Source organism: Anabrus simplex, chromosome 4 (assembly GCF_040414725.1).
Source record: "Anabrus simplex isolate iqAnaSimp1 chromosome 4, ASM4041472v1, whole genome shotgun sequence".
NCBI classification, from domain to species: Eukaryota; Metazoa; Arthropoda; class Insecta; order Orthoptera; family Tettigoniidae; genus Anabrus; species Anabrus simplex.
Window position 1 is genome coordinate 248859666 of NC_090268.1, and position 19278 is coordinate 248878943.

The 19278-nt window shown below is 40.8% G+C and overlaps 1 protein-coding gene across 1 annotated transcript in view; it reads right to left on the reverse strand.

The window, feature by feature from the left end:
- Positions 1-19278, reverse strand: part of LOC136872626 (uncharacterized) — a 57900-nt gene that overhangs the window by 16662 nt on the left and 21960 nt on the right. The window contains exon 2 of the mRNA XM_067146427.2: positions 4878-5009. Coding sequence (XP_067002528.2) covers positions 4878-5009 — 132 coding nt within the window. The remainder of the gene's footprint in view (positions 1-4877; positions 5010-19278) is intronic.

The following is a 19278-nucleotide window of genomic DNA, read 5'->3' on the forward strand; positions in this document are numbered from 1 at the left end:
GGGACGGAGAAGGTGTATCCCCGGTACAGGGGTAATCATATAAATGGGATTGTAAATAAAGGGTGCAGATCTCTGCACATGGTTATGAGGGTGTTTAGGGATTGTAGTAAGGATGTAAAGGAGAGGGCATATACGTTTCTAACAAGACCGCAACTAGAGTATGGTTCTAGTGTATCGGACCCTCACCAGGATTACGTGATTCGAGAACTGGAAAAAATCCAAAGAAAAGCAGCTCGATTTGTTCTGTGTGATTTCCGACAAAAGAGTAGCGTAACGAAAATGTTGCAAAGTTTGGTCTTGGAAGACTTGGGAGAAAGGAATCGAGCTGCACGTGTAAGTAGTATGTTCCGAGACGTCAGTGGAGAGATGGCGTGGAATGACATTAGTAGACGATAAGTTAGAGTTTTGTTTTTAAAAGTAGGAAAGATCACAATATGAAGATAAAGTTGGAATTCAAGAGAACAAATTGGGGGCAAATATTCGTTTATAAGTGGGGGAGTTAGGGATTGGAATAATTTGCCAAGGGAATTGTTCAATTAATTTCCAAATTTTTAAGTCATTTAATAAATGTGTAGGAAAACGACAGATAGGAAATCTGCCACGTGGGTGACTGCCGTAAATGCAGATCAATGTTGATTGATTTGAATTTTCAAGTTTTGCAATCGTTTAAGAAATGCCTAGGAAAACAACAGATAGGAAATCTGCTACCTGGGTGACTGCCATAAATGCAGATTAATGTTGATTGATTTGATTAATTAACTTTAACGAACTGTCCTTAAAGCCTAATCTCCCTACCGTCTCCTCGTTACCTCTGTCCTTCGGTAACTGTCTAAGAGCGCGCTTTCCCCTTACACCCTCACTACAGAGCATCCAGCGTTAAGAAAAGACTACAGGCCTTATGGACTTTTACTTCTATTGGTGTTACCCACTTTAGTTCTACATGTATATAAAAATTATAATGAATTCCTATCAAAATGTATAATTTTTCTTATGAAACAAGCATTGGTTGTGCCATACAATACTGAAGAAGACGTAAAATCATTTTGATATCTTTGAGTTTATCCTTTTAAATATCGTATATGCGGTTCAGTACACGGAACAGCCGGCCATGCTTGTCGCATTGCGCGCCACATTTCAGCGTGTAGTGCGGAAGTGTGTACAGTAGTCAACACGTGTAATAACTCAGCTTAACCACTGCGAATCATCATTTTGTGTGTGTCACTCATTACAGTGATTGCTTATGTAAGGGAGATATTCGGCAGAGTGAAGTGATCGTCTTCCTGGGGTGCATAGTGTTTTGTTATAAATACAGTATATTGTGTTTCCTTTTTTCGTGTATTGCATTGCTTTTGGTTGTGTGTATCGTGTATTGTTTTTGTTTGTTTAGTATTTTATATAATCGATCAGCGAGTAATACATTTAAATTATAGCTGAACATGTGAAAAGGAGAAGTAGTGAAGTTGTCAGGAGAAAGGAACGGCAAATGATGTTTAATTCATTTTCATATTTGAAAACAAAGCATCCAGGACGAAGTGTAAACTGGGTAGTAGATAAAGCCGCGAAGTTTTTAGGAATTTCGAGGTCTTTCGTCTTCAAAATAAGGAAGGAAGCCAGCGAAGGGCCACTCCAGAGTCCCAGCAAGAAGCGGGAAAGGAAAAAGTTAATTCGCAGTAATTCCAGACTCATTAAATACGATGATTTTGTCAGAAGTAGAATACGGCGCACTGTTCATGAATTCTGTTTTAGAGATGAACCGCAAACTCTGAGCACAATCCTCACTTCTGTAAACAGCAACCCCGAACTACCTGATTTTAAGAAATCATACGAATAGGTCACTCAGCATTTTATGTTGCGGAAGAATATTTAAGTTATCCTATTTTGTGATAATTATGAAGCCCTATTTTGTGATAGACATGAAGCCCTAGCATCTGTTGTCACTTACGAGTAAATTTATCTGAAATGACCTGAAGGATACATCACAGAGATGGCGATATCTCGCCGTCAGCTTCCTGTGTTGTAACCACACAGTATTTGCCTTAATAATGAAATGTTTTGGGGGGCTAATAGACTCAGCACTGCGCTCCCTTAAAGCAACAACGATCATGAAACATTCTCCGATATAAGAAACAAGACAATCATTTCGGTTTCTGGACATGGATGTTATTATTATTATTATTATTATTATTATTATTATTAATAATAATAATAACAATAATATTTAGTTCGCATCCCTGCATGTTCAAAATCTTACTGTATTCTATTTCGAATGTTACAGTCAGTGGGCTAATCTCCTTAGAAACGTTATGGTAAAACGAAATTTCACGACTGTAATTTCATTAATGACTGGAGATAATCTGGCATTTATATTATTATTAGTCTTGCAACAGCTGTACCAAGCGATGTATAATTTTATGTCATCACTGTATTTCACAAGCAGTGTCCGAGCCGCGGTGAGTGAGCAAGTATGGCAACAGTGGATGGCAGAAGGCCCATAAGGCCTGTAGTCTTTTCTTAACCCTGGATGCTCTATAGTACTACATCCTTGGGTGGAAACTCTAGAGTCCATAATTACACCGCATCTTCAACCTGCAAAGATTTAGCAGTGAACTGCTCACCAAAAGTCAGTCACCTAAGTTTGATAGCGCCGAGCAGTCTTCCTTATTGTTCAGAAGTTTTACAGTTTTACGATGGAATTGGATGTTCTTAGCATTATTCCAATCCAATTTATAGCCGGGTTGGTGGCATGATCGTTAAGGCGCCTAAGCCTAAAACGGTCTGACACCATGGTTAGCCGGTTCGAGTTCCGTTAGTCGAAAAAATATTCACCATCAGAATGTTGGTCGGCAGTTTAGCGGAGGTGGTATACAATTTCTAATCACTAGATTATGTGCCAAAAGCCTGGATTAAATTCCAAACCTCTCCGCAGTGCTCATATGGAGTGAGAGCATATGACGGTGTTGACTGAGATTCGTCCGTCGGATGGCGACGTTAAGCCTTCAGCAGACCCCTTGATGCTATTCGACAGGAGTAGGCTATGTGCCGGCACCTGGGTCACCCTCTCCCCACTATCATATATCATGTCATTCATTTCATCTCAATAACTCCTCTGATGAGGTTTCTGTCTGGAAGGGCATCTAGTCGTAAAAACACGCCACGACAGATTCATCTCACCCAACACCCGACCCCGTAGAGAAACGGGACAAGGGTTGGACAAACATTCGAATTCAATTTATGACTTAAAATATCGAAATATATTTTTTTAAAACCTTTTCGTTCCCTAGGGAATGCACCATCCGGGGTCCTTAAGGGCCGGCCGCTACTGGTTGGCTCCACATGTTCACAGGTGGATCACGAATAGTTGGATATACAAATGCAGGTACTGGCATCTACTGTTATCTATTTTCCTTCTATATCACTGTGGGACTACACCAAGCCTATGATGTTGAAATTGAAGCCATTCGTATTGTACTACTGACTATATTTGGAAATATTCGTAAAAGTAGTCTTTATATGTAACTAAAAAGGTGTAATCCAATCTATAGATCTGGGTCATAACACATCAGTAGACAATCAGGAATATCAACTTCTAATACAATAACTTAAGACAGAGGGTACAACAGTCACCCTACAGTGGATGCCAAAACACTGCCAAATTGAACGGAATGAACTAGCTGGTTGATGCACTTGCCGAGAAAGGTGCTGAGATTTCAGCAACTGTGAATAACAAAATATCTTACCAACCTGCCAACCTAGCTATCAACATATTATTGAATGAGTATCACCACCATACTCTGGAAGAGGGAATATATTGGAAGCTGTGAAAAGACGGAATCTCGAACATCAGTGGCTGGCCACGAAGAGAGGCAGTTTGTGTGTTTTGTCTAAGTACCGGCCACGGCTCTTCTTTGGCATTCTCCCTTAGTTGCACTGCAAGCTTTTAAGCCAGCAGGAGACAATGGACAGAAGTCATGTAAGAACCTGTACTACTGGGAAGCATGGGTCAATGATGTACGTATTAGAGTACCTGCCATTGGAAATTTAAAGAACAATTATGTAGTAAGTTACATGTCGATTGAGATATACATTGCTAATTGAGGGACACAGAAAACAATTCTTACACGAACAGAAATGTCTTCTGGACTTAATTGAAATTTAATTAAAATGTTTATGGAAGCCTGTTTACCTTTCATTATTTCACAGAAAAATATTAAAATGTTTATGGAAGTCTGTTTACCTTTCATTATTTCACAGAAAAGTATATTACCATAAAGAGGAGAGGATCTTTTAAATTGTCTTTGTTTGAGGCATCACACACAATTTGGAATGCACCACTTACTAAATCAAATGCCAGAAGGGCACCCATCAGAAAACTGTACTATTAGTCTGACTCAGCTTAATTTGTATACTACTGAAGCGTCTCTGGGATGAGGAGGGTAGTATTTCTTCAGCCTTATGAATTTATATGATAGTTTTCTACACCACGATAAAATTAATTTATTGTTTATGTCTTTATGATGTCAAGTGTTTGTTAATTGCCTTAATAATATCACATCTTATAATACAAATAATATTGCATATGGTGGCGTGCCGTGTGGTGAGCGTGATGACATCCTCTGCCATGTTGCATGGCTTTCAGGACAGGGTGGGTTGCGTCTCATATCAGATTCTGCTCAGTTGGTCTCATGAAGCTGAGTGAACCCCATTTCAATGCAGAACGAAAATCCTTGGATTTACCATAAATCGACCCCGGGGATTCTATTTGATAAGTAGGCTTGCTAACCCTAAACTGCAGAGCTGGTTCTATCCTGAATTCACGTTAGAAAATGGTCTAATATTAGATATCCTGGTCTCGTGTAAGTGACGAAGTATATACATACCATGATGTTCCACATGTTTGTCTCCTTATGCTGGCTGGAGATGTGCACCCTAAATGTTGTGGTGTTGAATCTTGAATAGCACACTTTGATCGTTCCACATACGTCCACAATAAATATCATCACCAAAATGGACTGGAAGTATAGAGAGAAAGATAGTTAGATGACCTGTTTGGCTCCTTTAAATAACAATCATTGTCATAACATCATCTTCTGAAAACAATAATGTGAGCTTGCATTCGGGAGGTGGTGGGCTCGAATCCAAACCTTGGGAGACCTGAAGGTGGTTTTCCATGGTCTCCTATTTTCACACTAGGTAAATGCTGGGGCAATACCTTAATTTATACGACGGTCGCTTCCTTCCCAATCTTAGTGCTTTCCCATCTTTGCATCACCGAAACCATTCAATGTGTTAGTACGATATTAAATCACTAGCAAAAGAAAATATTTAAAAAAAAATAAGAATTCGACATAGCCTTGTTCTCCTGTAGTACTTGCAGTAACATTTGTTTTGAGATTCATATTATCACAAATACGCAACATTTACGAGACATACTAAACTCTGTAGACAGTTCAGTCAAGTTCACAATGTAACCAGAAACAAGTGGGAAGGTCAACATTTTAGACATCACAATCAATAGAAATAAAGATAAACTGTCATCCAAAATATACAGGAAGCCCACTCAAACTTCACACATGATGGACAACGATCAAAATTATCCGACTACACGTAAATTCGTAGGATTGATCACAACGGTACACAGGGCAATAATAATCATACCAATGAACAAAACAGATTTCAATAACAAAATATATAAAATAAAACAAATTGGAGAAGAAACCAACCATTCATCCAACACATGAAATGGTGTATGGCTTTTAGTGCCTGGAGTGTCCGAGAACATGTTCGGCTCGCCTGGTGCAGGTCTTTTGATTTGACTCCCGTAGGCGACCTGCGTGCCGTAATGAGGATGAAATGATGATGAAGATGACACATACACCCAGCCCCGTGCTGGCGGAATGAAATAATGATGTTAAAATTACTGAACCTACAGGGAATCGAACCCGGGACCCATGCGGCCAAATGCCAGCACGCTAACCATTTAGCCATGGAGCCGGACGATCCAGCACAGTAGATCGTTTATTAAGAAAAACAAAAATATCACAAACACACCCCTTCAAAATAAATAATCAAACAGTTTTCAAAGTAGCTAACGTATTCCAAAAGCATGATTTTAAAATAGCATTTGGAAGAAACAAATCAATACAAAAACAAAATAGCAAATGCAATCTATTGTGTATTCAAACTCATAGAAACAAAAAAGTAATTTCACACCCAACAATTGGTAATACTACAGACACACCAGCGAATTGCAGTTACCAACAGGTATTTTTTTGTTTCTCCCGCGCGCCGTCTTTACGCTATCGCACTTAACTGTTCTTTTGGTCTCTAAGTACACTGCCTAAAAAAAGTGAAACACCCAGAAGGAGTGGTTGAAAAGGAATGAAACTACATATGCTGAAAGACCATGTGCCCTTATTGAACTGATTACAATATGGGATGGAAGAGACAAGGTCATTGGCAGTTACAGGTGGAATGTTGGCACCATGTGAGTAGGGGGTTGTAACCCCTCTCTGGCCTCAATGCATGTCATTCTGTGGTTCGGAATGGTGTCCAACAGCCGTTGGATCCTCTCCTGAGGCACGTTCGTCCACAGTTGTTGCAGCTATTCCTCCATATTCCGCAGGTTGGTACTGGGACGGAGTCCCCTTCTAATGTCATGCCACAGTGTTAAATGTTGGAGAGGTCCGGTGATCTTTCTGGTCACGGGAGGAACTCAATATGTCCTAGGCAGTCCATAAACACATGTGCTGTATGTGGACGTGCATTATCTTGTTGGGACACTGTTTGAGGGTGCTGTGCACAAGGGGTAGGACGCGCGAACGCAGAATGTCTGTGACGAATCGCTGTGCAGTCAAAATTTTCAGGAGCACAATTAGAGGTGACCTGAACGCATATCCTATGGCTCCCCACACCATGATGCCAGAGATTACGCCTGGGTGTCTTTCCACAATGTGGGCAGGATCTTCCCTTACACGATGGTCATCGGAGTTTTTGGAGAAGCGGAACTCATGTGACGCCAGTCGTCCTCTGTCCATGCCTCTTGGACAAGGCACCACTCCAAACGCAGGCGTTGGTGTTCTGGTGTCAACGGTAACCGACGCATGGGGCGGTAGCAGCCCAATCCGTCGGGTGCGTGTCGTCGAGATACTGTGCGGGAAATGTTCTAGACTCTTCAGTATATGGCGGGCGCCGATTTTATGGAATCCCACGATGCTTGGCGCACCATACGAAGGTCCTACATCGGAGTGGTGTTTCTTGGTCGATCCGAAACTGCACGACATGACTGAGTGCCCTCATGTACTCATTGAATTCAACATAGTGCCACTGTGACAACTGAGTGGCCCACATGCCTGGCAATTGCACAATATGCCCAACCAGCCTCAAGTAGTCCCACAATGCGGCCTCTGTAAAATGCTGTAAATTGGTGGATAGGCTGTCTAACGCGTCTGCGTTAATTTCATCGCAGAAGCTTCACCACTGGGTACGAGATCGGCTGCGCACTCGAAGCCAGCCGGAACACCGCTGACGAATTCAAGAACCCGAACATTACCTCAAAACCCGAATCATAGGCTACACAAAGCCACACTCGCGGAGGGGCGGCAACCATTGACGACGCGAAAAATTCGACCAATCACCAACAGAAGTCCGACCAATAAAGGCATCAACAAGGATCGCTTCCAGGCTATCAGGGAACATCACGCCACCAATCGTTATCGTCGTGCATTGGGTGTGGCGGGGACCGTCCACGCAGTCAGTGCCGGTTCCTCAAAGCAAATTGCCGGACATGTGGCAAGAAATGTCAAATTGCTAAAGTTTGTAGGTCCAAACCAAAGCAGCGTAAGACAAATCACGTGACTGAAGGAGAACAACCAGCCGACAGCGTTAATGCCACACATCAATTCAACAACGTTGTGGTCACCTGAGCAATACAGTCTCCAGAGAAGCAGTTGATAGATTCAACACAGAGGGAAACATCATCAAGCTGGAACTCGACACTGGTGCCCCCTGTTCGATGACGAGAAAATTGAGGTTGGGTATGATCAAACCAAGTTTTCTTTTGCAGAAGACTTATCGTAATTTTGCGGGCTACAGTGGCGACCGTTTTTACTGCATCTTCAGACGCCAGTGGCCGCCATCATAGGCACCAACTCCAGAAACGCTACATCCTCGACGAATTCGAGACGCTCCTCAGTCGAGAGTAGATCTCTGAGTTCGCGCGAGAGATCAATTTCGAGCAGCTTTTTGGAAAATCAGGACAACTTTTCGTCAAGCAATCTCTGTCCCTGAACCAGCAAAAGGAACTTAATGCGAACTCCAACTACTACCAGGATGATTTCAGCGATATCCCCAGAAATCTGTCAGGCCCACCATCGAAGATGCACCTGAAGGATGGCGCCACACCTATCTTCTCCCGAGCACGTGAAGATCTTGTGGCCCTGTGCCGTGCCTACGCCTAAGATATCGACGCCAAAATCGAATGCAGTTTCTACAAGAGGCTAGGTTTCTCAACAACTTATGTCGTTGTGAAGAAGAATGGTAAGTTTGGAATCACGGGTAAGTACAAACTCTCAACCCCATTCCGCAAGTGGAGCACCTGTTCAACCGGTTGCACGGCGTCACCCTTTTCTGACACCTGGATGTCATAGACGCGTACACTCATCTCGAGGTTTACGATGAGCAGCCACGCTCTCATGCTCAACACTACAATCCGTGGCCTGATCCGAACAACTCGAACTGTCTACGGAGCAGCCAACATCCCCGCCATCTGTCAGCGCCGAATGGATACTGTTTTTGCAGAATCTCTCAAATGTTTCATTGAAAGCACCATTGATTTTGCTGATACTTTTGAAAATGTGATAGAGGCCCTCACCGCGTCACTGGAGCGCTTTCGTTAACATGGTCCCAAGCTCAACCGAGCCATGTGCAGCTTTTCTGAACCTGTCCTGGAAACTCGTGGTCGCAAGATCGATGTATCATACCCACATCCGAGCTGTACGAGACGCGTCGAAACCAACGACTCCAGAAGAACTCTAGCTGTTTTGGGTAAAGCGACATATTACAGTCCCTTCATCCACAACCTGTCAATGAAAGATCGACCACTCAGGTATATGCTTCTGAAGGATGCTCTCGTATGGAGACCAGAGTGTGACGGGGCCTACAGGGACTTCAAGGACACTCTAACATCACAGCAAATCCTTATGCAGTACGATCCAGCAGTACCACGCAGCCATTTCTGTTGGCAACAAACGCCAGCAAAACCAGTCTTGGCACAGTACTGTCACCCCGGCTCAGCAACAGAACGAATGGCCTATCGCATACGCTAATCGGACATTATCAGCAATAGAGCAGTGGTACGGCCTGATCGACGAGGATGCTTTCGCCATTGTCTGGGCAGTACAGAAGTTTTTCAACTACCTGTTCGTTCGCCAATTCACGTTGATCACTGTTCACAAACACCTGATACAGATCCTGCACACAGAGAAGTCGCTACCAGTCATGTGTATTAGTCGTAGGGCCAATTCTGCCGACTACGCTGCACACTTTAACTACACTGTGCCTTTTAAAACGTCGATGGAAAACGCCAACCCAAACTACTACCCCCAGAGCACCGTTAACATCGACAGTCAAGAAAGGCGAAGTTCAATCCCGCACCAGACGGAAGAGACAGAGGATTACGACGATTTTGAATTTTTTGCAGTTCACCAAACGCAGCAGTTATCCGTCAAATCCGAAGACTGCGCACGAGAGACGAGGAAGGACCCTTATCTTGGCAGAGTTGTGAAACTTCTTAAAGGGGGCCAAGATCTCGCCTGCCATGAATTCAAGTTAACCGAGGCGAAATACACTCTCGATGCGAACTGCTTGAGGTTCGAGCACGGAGTAGTGGTTCCGCCTGCACTACGAGATGCCGTTCTCAACGACCTGTGAACAGCTCACATTGGGGTCATCAAAATGAAAGGAATGGCACGTCCCTTTGTGTTTTGGCCAGGCATCGTTTCCGACATCGAGAAAATCGCCAAGTCCTGCACCATATGCGCAACCCATGAGCACGCACCACCCAAGTAGCCAAGTTGCATGAGCATCACTGCGAGTACGCAAGGACACTGTGGGAATGCATCCACATCGACTAGCGAGCCAAGTAGCTGGCACAATGCTTCTGGTTGTTGTAGACGCCTACTGCAAGTGCTCGAGGTCAAGTGGACGACCTCCATTACAGCAGTAGCAACAATTGCCCTGATGGATGACTTCTTTACAACGCACGGCACTCCAGTCACCGTCGTCTCGGACAACGGTAGGCAGTTCATCGCAGAAGAACTCAACGCGTTTCTGCAGAATGGTGGTGTGAAGTACCACAAGTTTACAGCGCCGTATCATCTATCAAATAATGGCCAAGCAGAAAGGTATGTCCAAACGGTGAAGACGCGACGAAGACCAGCAAAGGAACTCGCGTTCCTTGGTCAATTCCGAAATACGCCGCACTCTACCACTGAACAATCTACATCTATCCATCCACCTTCCTGCACTTTACAGTGGGAGTGATTTTTTATCTAATGCATTTGTATTCACTCTATCTGGGTGATTTTGCCTTATATACACAACAGACAGGCTGTGAGCGAGTAATCAAAGAAAACTACCATATAATTAATGGTTAATTAGGTATTTTAAATTGTATTTCACGATTGTTCCTTTTGATACTAACTTTCAGATTATTCTGGACATTGCTCTTTTTGATACCAACAGGTAAGGAGATTGCTCTTACAGAATTTTGATACCTACACTATTTTTCCTTACACTATATTTTTCAAGGTCAAAGATACCCGTCTCCCTTAATCTCGAAAACCATAGATTAGGGAGAGGGTATTGTTTATTGTAATCGTTTCATAATTTGTGATACATGCAGTATACAAATTAGAACGAGTAACCTGAGATAACTATTGAGAATTGTGTTAATAAATGGTACATTCGATGAATATTAATATAAAACAGATGATTAGAAATTGAACAGAGAAAGAATAATTTAAACTGAATGCTGGAGTTGCGTTGATAGATGGCATTTTGAAAGAAAAACCGAAACATCTATGGATATTGATATATTTTCAATTTATAAACAAAACCTCAAAGAATCTCAATATTGCCTTTACAGACTATTGAAAAAGAGAAAAAATGAAAATTAGTATTCGGCAATACGGCAGACTAATAGAACTACTGCGACAAGGTAGTTCCATACTCTACTTTAAGCCTACGTACCTAATGGCTCTAGACTTCAACGGAGTTACCTTGGGTACAATTCAGTTCCTGGCTGACATGTATCAAATCCTTTCCTTCCCTCAGTTTCCTACTCCACATTTCCCTAATAATGTTAAATAAGTTTGCTATTCTCCCCGAGTGCATCCATTCTCTGTTCAGTAACTTTACAATTGTATGCAACTGATTTTCGTTCGTTCTCAATTTTCTTTACATCCTCCTCATATATACATTTCTCTCGTATTGTTTTGTCATTGAACAATCTTTTATAAGGTGTGCCCATCCCATTTTTTTCAGAACATACTAAACATTTTCTCTGTTTTGTCTGTATGCTTTATTTTTATGCATCCCCATTAACCACCATATTATACCCCTCATTCCCTTTTTTGTTATAATCTCTACCTTTATCCTCATTCTCCCACTTACATTACAAAATTCTTCTAGTGACCTCTTACTTCTACATTGTGCATCAATACATTGCTCTTCAATATCCTTAATTCTTAGAACTATTTTTTTTACAAATTCTCATCTTCTCTATACAGTCTCTTTTCCAGTAATATCCCATTCCTATCGTTTACAAAATGTCCCGTACTCCATACGCCCAGTATCCTTGGTTCTGATGTTTCATTTGGTGTTGATATGCTATCTGTAATACCTCGCCACCTTCTCGCAGCCTCATTCTCAGCTAATACTTTATTATCCTTTTAATAATATCTGCTTGCAGACTTATATCTTTTCACATCATTCTCACTCCACATTTAGCTGTACAACTGGGTAGGCCCATAATTATTTTACGAAACCTACTCGTGATTGTATCAAGTGAATCAACCCTCCCTTCAACTCCCCAAATTTCCGCTCCGTACAACATTCTAGATTTAACCAATGCATCAAAAACATTTTTATACACTCTGTAGTCTGTGTTCGACACCTACCCAAGTAGGTATTCCCCTTTCTTAAGACCTTCTAACCTCGTCTCGCCCATCCACCGTTTTTCATTCTTTGACAATTTATATCCTTTTTTGCACATTTTCTGTGCATTAAGTTTTAAATTCCACCCTTTACAGTAATTTGCCACTATATTTATACTACCCTGCATACTATTGGCCTTACACTAGATTGAAAGGTCATTATAATGTACTGTGCGTTTATTTAAGAGTTACGAAAGTGACGAATAATATGACCTAGACTGAAAAAACGGAACACCACCAGCATGAAACACATCAGTTTAGATTTGCAAACAACCTTATTACCAATATATTCAATAAAGGGTACAATAACATGTAAAAATTAATATTATCCTTCAGAAAGTCAGTAAAAGAAGGGAGAAAAGTCTGTAACTAAGGATAGCTGTTATAATAAAGTCCCCTATAATTCGGACATACCTGCTTCAACAAACATTTTGAAGATCAAACAATCAAAACACATTTTTTTACATTTGGATTATAGTAGCAAAGCCTATCATGTTCACTAGTCGAAACTTAGATATGAACTAGGTGATCAAAAGAGAGTCATTGTCGTCGTTTTCACATAAAACATCATCTTGCAGATTTTCGCCACCTTCATATTCTCCGTCCGCTCTCAGCAGCACATCGACATAATACTGAAGCTCCGGAAGTGTTTTCCAGTCTGCACCGAAATGGGATGACAAAAGCTTCGAAACGTCGCTTAGTTTAGCTTTTGATAAGTTGTGTACGTTGTTTGCACGTATTTCCTCGGGGTTTATGCAAGACACTGAACGGTTTTCCTTCGTAATGAGCATGGACTTGTTAGTGTCAATACGGTATGCTGTCTCCCCTCTTACTTTTACATCGCATTTCTTGACTCTCCGCGTTAGTATTATGCGCTTGCTTGGAGCAAATTGGAAGTGCCATGAACCAGTTGGATTCTGAACAGCATCTGCGCTACTTTTCCAGTCGAAATCTTTACAGTCTTCCCCAAGATTAATGACTCTTCCATGCTTTGCAGCTATGTCTTTGTAAGCTGCTGGAGTGATGATCTGCCTCTCATTCTTGATTTCTTTTTCAATATTGCCAAATGCACGATCTGGAGGAATGAAAGAGTGACCTCGCATAGGGAACACAGGTTCAATGCGTTCTATGTTACTTGCATAAGTCAAAAGTCATTTACCGCACATGGCGAGGAGGTTCTTGTTTTTATTTTGACCCCCCACACGAGTCACAAATGGGTCTCACTTCCTTGTAATCTGTCAATTCTATTTTTCGTCAGCCTATCATAAACCGCTGATGCAATCTGATTAGACCCTATTCCATACTGGCCCCTTTGTCCAGCAATAACAAAAAACATTTTCCGTAGTAAGCCTGCATTTCGAGGTACATTGAGCTACAGCAAAGGTGTGAAATTAAAGTTGACGGGAGTAATACGCCCCCTGATCTGGGACGTGGAGTAAACACTGGTTTTTCTGCATGTCAAAGGATAATACAAGAGTCTCTTCACCAGCTTCTCTCAGTAGAGTGTAAAATGCCTTCGCGTTTAGTTTGTGGATACGCTTGGTTATCATTATTTCACTTCGTTTTGTGGAATCTTTCTTTTGTTTTAGACGCTCATCAAGTTGTATGCAAAGAGAGCAACAGTCCTTACTGGGAGTCTTGAAACCAAGACTAAAACAAGTGTTAAAATCCATTCGAAAATAAGACTTGGCAGTTTGTAATGCTGGATCTGTAACCCTACTTGTTCAATCACTACTGATCCGCATTTAGGGCAGTCGCCCGGGTGGCAGATTCCCTAACTGTTGTTTTCCTAGCCTTTATTATTTTACATGGCAGACAGTTTGTTTAGACTTGATTCAGAAGTCAAGTACTTCCTCAGCCTTGACTTATTGCGGCAACAGTGGGATTCAATACATACCGAGGAAGAACTAAACTTCACGATGCTTTCCTTTTTTGGCCAGAATATTTGGGTCTTTCTCTCACCCCCGCGATTTTCAACAGGGGCGTTACCAGTTTGCGCATGGAATCAACACCCTTCCTGGAGACGGAAGGATGTTCGGAAACGCTTGCTGATATACTGGAACCTTCGTACCTTTACTGTTCTCAACGTAAAATTTAGTTTGAAAAATCTTTCCTGTATGTTTTTCATACGTTGGCCGCCTCCTCTGCACAGGTACGATTTCAGTGTACTTACAAATAAATGCATTTTGAGCACTGTAAGTTTTATTGCAGTGGTACTGTTCATGGAACACCTTTATTTTATTCATGGATAATGTCTTCTACCTGCTTTTGTTATGTGTTTATCTTTACATGTGTGTGGTGTAGGCATATCCTTCGGGGCATACCTATTTAGGAAGAAACGAAAGTAAATTAGTTCTTTTTAAACATCACATTGTGCAGAAATTTTCAATGTTGAAATTCAAACGATGTTCAATGAATCGATAACAATGCGTTATTAATTGATAAAAAATGAGGTTATGATCAGTTCATATGGATATTAACTATACAAGAGTATATAAGTCCATTTCCCAATAGAAGTTCTACCCGGTAAAGTAATATTTACCGACTGAATGTTATTACCTCATTTTTTTTTGCAACAACAGATTTCCATTTCTTCAGATCGTGGATCCATTTCCTCGCTCTGTGGGTGACACAGGTATCACGTTTTGCGGTATCATGACCATCACAGAACACACTGAAGAAAGCTGCAGTTTGTTTTGGTAATATAATATGTTCGTGCACGTTCATATACAGTCCACATGACGATAACGTTCAGCCTAAGCCACTGACGAGTGCAGACGTACGGAGTGGAAGGTCCCAGGAGTGGGAGAAGGGAGTGCAGGTGCTGAGTGCGGGAAGGTAGTGAGGAGTTTACTGGCAATGATTGGTGTGGAGCAATACAGAGCGACCACAGGAGGATGGCAGGGAAGAAAAAAGAAGAAGTGAAACCAGGAGGGCTTAATAAGGAAATGGAAACGAAAGGAAAATTATTGCTAGCAGCGGCGGTGATAATAATATTGCTATGGATTGGGGGGTCGAGCTGAACCCAGGTCCGACTTCCAGCGGAAATATGAGCCGGGAAGACATGGAAGCAATTAGAAGAATTGTAAAAGAGGTGGTCACAGAAGTCTGCCCATTTGAGCAACGCAAAAATATGATTCAAGAGCAAACGAGGGAATTTGAAAAAATGAAGGCATGGTTCAGAGAAAGGGCAGACGACACAACATCGCAAGTGAGAAAAAATATTCAAGAAGTTGCAGCATTAAGGGAGAGAATGGGTCGCTTAGAAGAGGAGACGCTGAAACTGAAAGCAGAAGTGGAAACCAACACTCTAAATCGAAGGAAGAAATGCCTGTTTATATTGAACCCGAGTGACTTAGGCCCATAGTCAGTCATGATTTGATCGGTAAAATAATATATGGTACATTTATTGAAATACAGAAGTGTAGTTGAAAATATTTCGTTTATGTAATGTCAAAATCGGAGCGAAGGAAGGACGACAGACTGGAGCCTGACGGATTAGCTCAACACGACAACATTTGGCTACTTCACAGCAGGGAATCTCATTAGTTGGCGAACAAGGAAATACAGAGTCCACAAATAAGTCTTGGTCAGAAAGAGAAGGGGGAGAGTCATACAAAGGAAACTCACAACATGAGTAATACCTTGGGATATTTTTGGCAGGACGGAAAGTCCGTGACCTCGTGGAAAATTACAGCGGCCGCGTGTACGTTCGCTGGCCTAAGTTCGAGCAGGTGGAGAGTTAAATCACGTGACCGCTTGCCGGCCAATCGTAAAAATTTAATAGAAGGCTCAGGGGTACCATCTTAAGGAATGATGGATGAGATATTTTCGTAACTACAAAAGTATTCGGTAATAAATTATTGTGAGTACACGGATGGATGTAATGAATTTATTAGATGTCACGCATGGAAAAATAATCAATAATTATTGGCAAATTAAATAAATTGAAGGCTGGATTTCTTGGAAACCAGACAGCTTGAATCTCATTGGCTGAAAGAAGACCACGTTGTCAGAGACGCTTACGAAGGCGCGAAATGTGAGGAGCTAAATCCACCCGTATCTCCTAAATCTGTGATCACCGGGAGTTCATATTTAATCCAGCAGATATGCTAGCGGAGTGGATTGATTTGATGTAAATTTTAACTTCCAATTCGGAGTGCAAGTACCGATATTAAAAATCCACCCCCTCCCTCAGGGGTATGACGTCAACGAATCCGCGGGAAAAAGGCTTCATCCATATATACGGGGCAAGGGATCCTCGCCAGCACACTTGAAGCGAATCTCGGGAGCTGAATTGACGGTCGCAGGACACTTGAGGTGAATCTCGGGAGCTGAATTGACGGTCGCCGATAACTTAGAATTCTACGGACGTACAGTCATTTAATGGCGCGAGCATCCGCCGGTGTTTGTAAAATGTGATCGCGCTCAAGCAAAATGAACTAGAAATAGTTAACGTAGGACAGTGTTTGTCATTTATGAATATCAGTGATGTAAAGTAATTGCACTGCAAGGGAGTAGTATAAATCATATCAAATAAGTACGTACATAATAGACTGTGTGACGAACAGTACTTTAAGGAAGTAGTAGCCTGTACTTTGCTATACCGAACCGATGTCATGAACATGTCAAGAGTGCCGTACGAAACAAGCGTATCGCGACGGGCGTAAAAGTTGACACCTCGTCGTACGTGTCCAGGTCCAGTGTGCGGTAGTTGGACGAAGATTAAATAGTGTAAATATTAAATTCTTGGGTCTAGGATAGTAATTTGTTGTATCCAAGTTAAAGTATTCAGTGTTAACGTTGTAAATGGTGAAGGTTTGTGGTAATCAAGATATCAGTGTAAAATGGTAATGTGCCAGGAAATCTGTTGAGGAACTACGCCATCAAGAATGGAGGAGTAAAACGCAGAGAGGGGCCGGAGGAGCCTCTCATCTGCAAAGCTGTAATGGAATACCGATAACTAAGATGAGTACTAAACTGTAAATAATATTTGGGAAATGTTATCGTGATGGGAAAAATGGGAATAATTTGATTATACTTGGTTACCTTCTGTAACAAGATGAGTCGCTTAACGACCCCATCCTAAATTTGTAGCACGGACAGTAGTAAATAATAATAATGTAAATAATCGGGTCTTTTATGTATTCAGTTTGTTGGAGGTGTAAATTTGTATATATAGTGTAGTAGGTTAAGTCATGCATGCATTCATATTTCTTTGTAGTCAATAATTTTCTTTACGTTTGATTTTGGTTATGGTAGTTAAATAAGACCCGATATGTGTTTTCTGTTTTATCATTTTAACGAGCTATGTAATGACATGGAAGGAAAATCCAGCTTCGCCATACCAGTTGTGTTTTGTTGTAATTAATATGGTCATATTTCATAGTGAAGTTGTTAAATTTGTGAGATGCGATTAATATAATATTCAAAGTAAATCATATCTGGAGGGTTTAGTGCCAGAATAAATCGAGTTTGTGAAAGGGGTTATGCGTTAAACATTTAAGAGGGAACTACCGTGTAACAGGCGAAAATTTTTTTTAATTACTTTTAACTACTTTTTTTGAAGAAGATATTTTTATATATAATTTGGATATAATAATAATTCATGTGATATTGGAATATTTAGTGAGCAGTGCGTAATAATAAATTTATGTGATCAGGTGTTGAGTTTATTGGGAATCATTTAATGACGGGAGGTCGTTTTTAATTCGGAATTAAAGTGCGTGGTAATTTAATTTGATCAATTAATAATATTGAAATGTAGATCGGTGCTAATAATCCGTACATGTTATGAACGTGTGGTTTAAATTACGGTCCAATTTTTTTTTACGTATAAATGTCGTGTCTTAAAGTTGCGATTCATTAGCCGGAACACGTAGGACTAATATTACGAAACCATGATTGTCAAATTTTGGTAAATATAATTTCAAGATGTTACGATTATTTGTGGAGAATGAACTAAAGCGTAGATCAAAACGAGATAGAAAAATGTGAGAGAATCTGCAGTCAGATAATAAAAGGTCGTACGATGTCAGAAATGAATAAATAAGTCAGTTGATAATTCTGTGAGAAATAAACGAATCAAGGAATATTGAGATAGGAAGGAAAATAAATTCCGTACGAGAGACACTTAGGATATTGATATGAGTGTAAAATGTACGGGCAGTGTCACAGAGAAATACTGAGTTACGCAGCGGGTAGCATTCGGACCCGTGACAGCATGTACGAAATAAATAGACTGCACAGCTATTCGTTGAGATACAACGGATCTAAGGATAATGAGAGTTCAGATTCCACATAAATGGTCGTATATTGTATTCATCGTAATGACGAGCGAGGACAATCATGATGTCGTGATAATAATAATAATAAATATTGCAGATAAAGGATTGGACTGCCTTAATTAAATGAGCGTTGATAAGGATGTTAAACGGGAATCTAAATGATAATATGCAACCGATAATAATAATAATAATGTAAGGACGATGCTAAATCATCGCGGTCAGATTAATAATAATAATTGTCATAATAATAACAGTACGATGCAGTTGGTTGATCAGTGAAATATTTGTAATTGCGACCGATATCTATATATATATTTTGGCGGAAGTGACCGGTCCATTAATAATAATAACCTCTTAAGTGACGTGAATAATAATAATAATAATATCTTGAGTCACCTATTCATTAATAATAATAATAATCTCAAGAGGGATATAATAATAATAACAGTAATAACGATTTGTGTTTGCATCCCGCATAATAATGACGATATTAATCAAACGTGACAGTGCCAGGAACCGTCGATAATAATAATAATAATAATAATAATAATAATAATAATAATAATAATTTCATGAATATTCTGACGATCGTGGATTAAATTGTTTGGTGACAACATCCCTCTATTCGTATGTTGAATAATGAGAATGATAATATTAGAGTCATTTTGTACCTCGTTTTTGTACGGTTTCCGCATGGGACGATGTTACAGTAATACTTGGCGTGTTTGTTTACTTCGCTCGCGATGCGAGGGGGGCCATTGCCACGGTATTTCCCAACC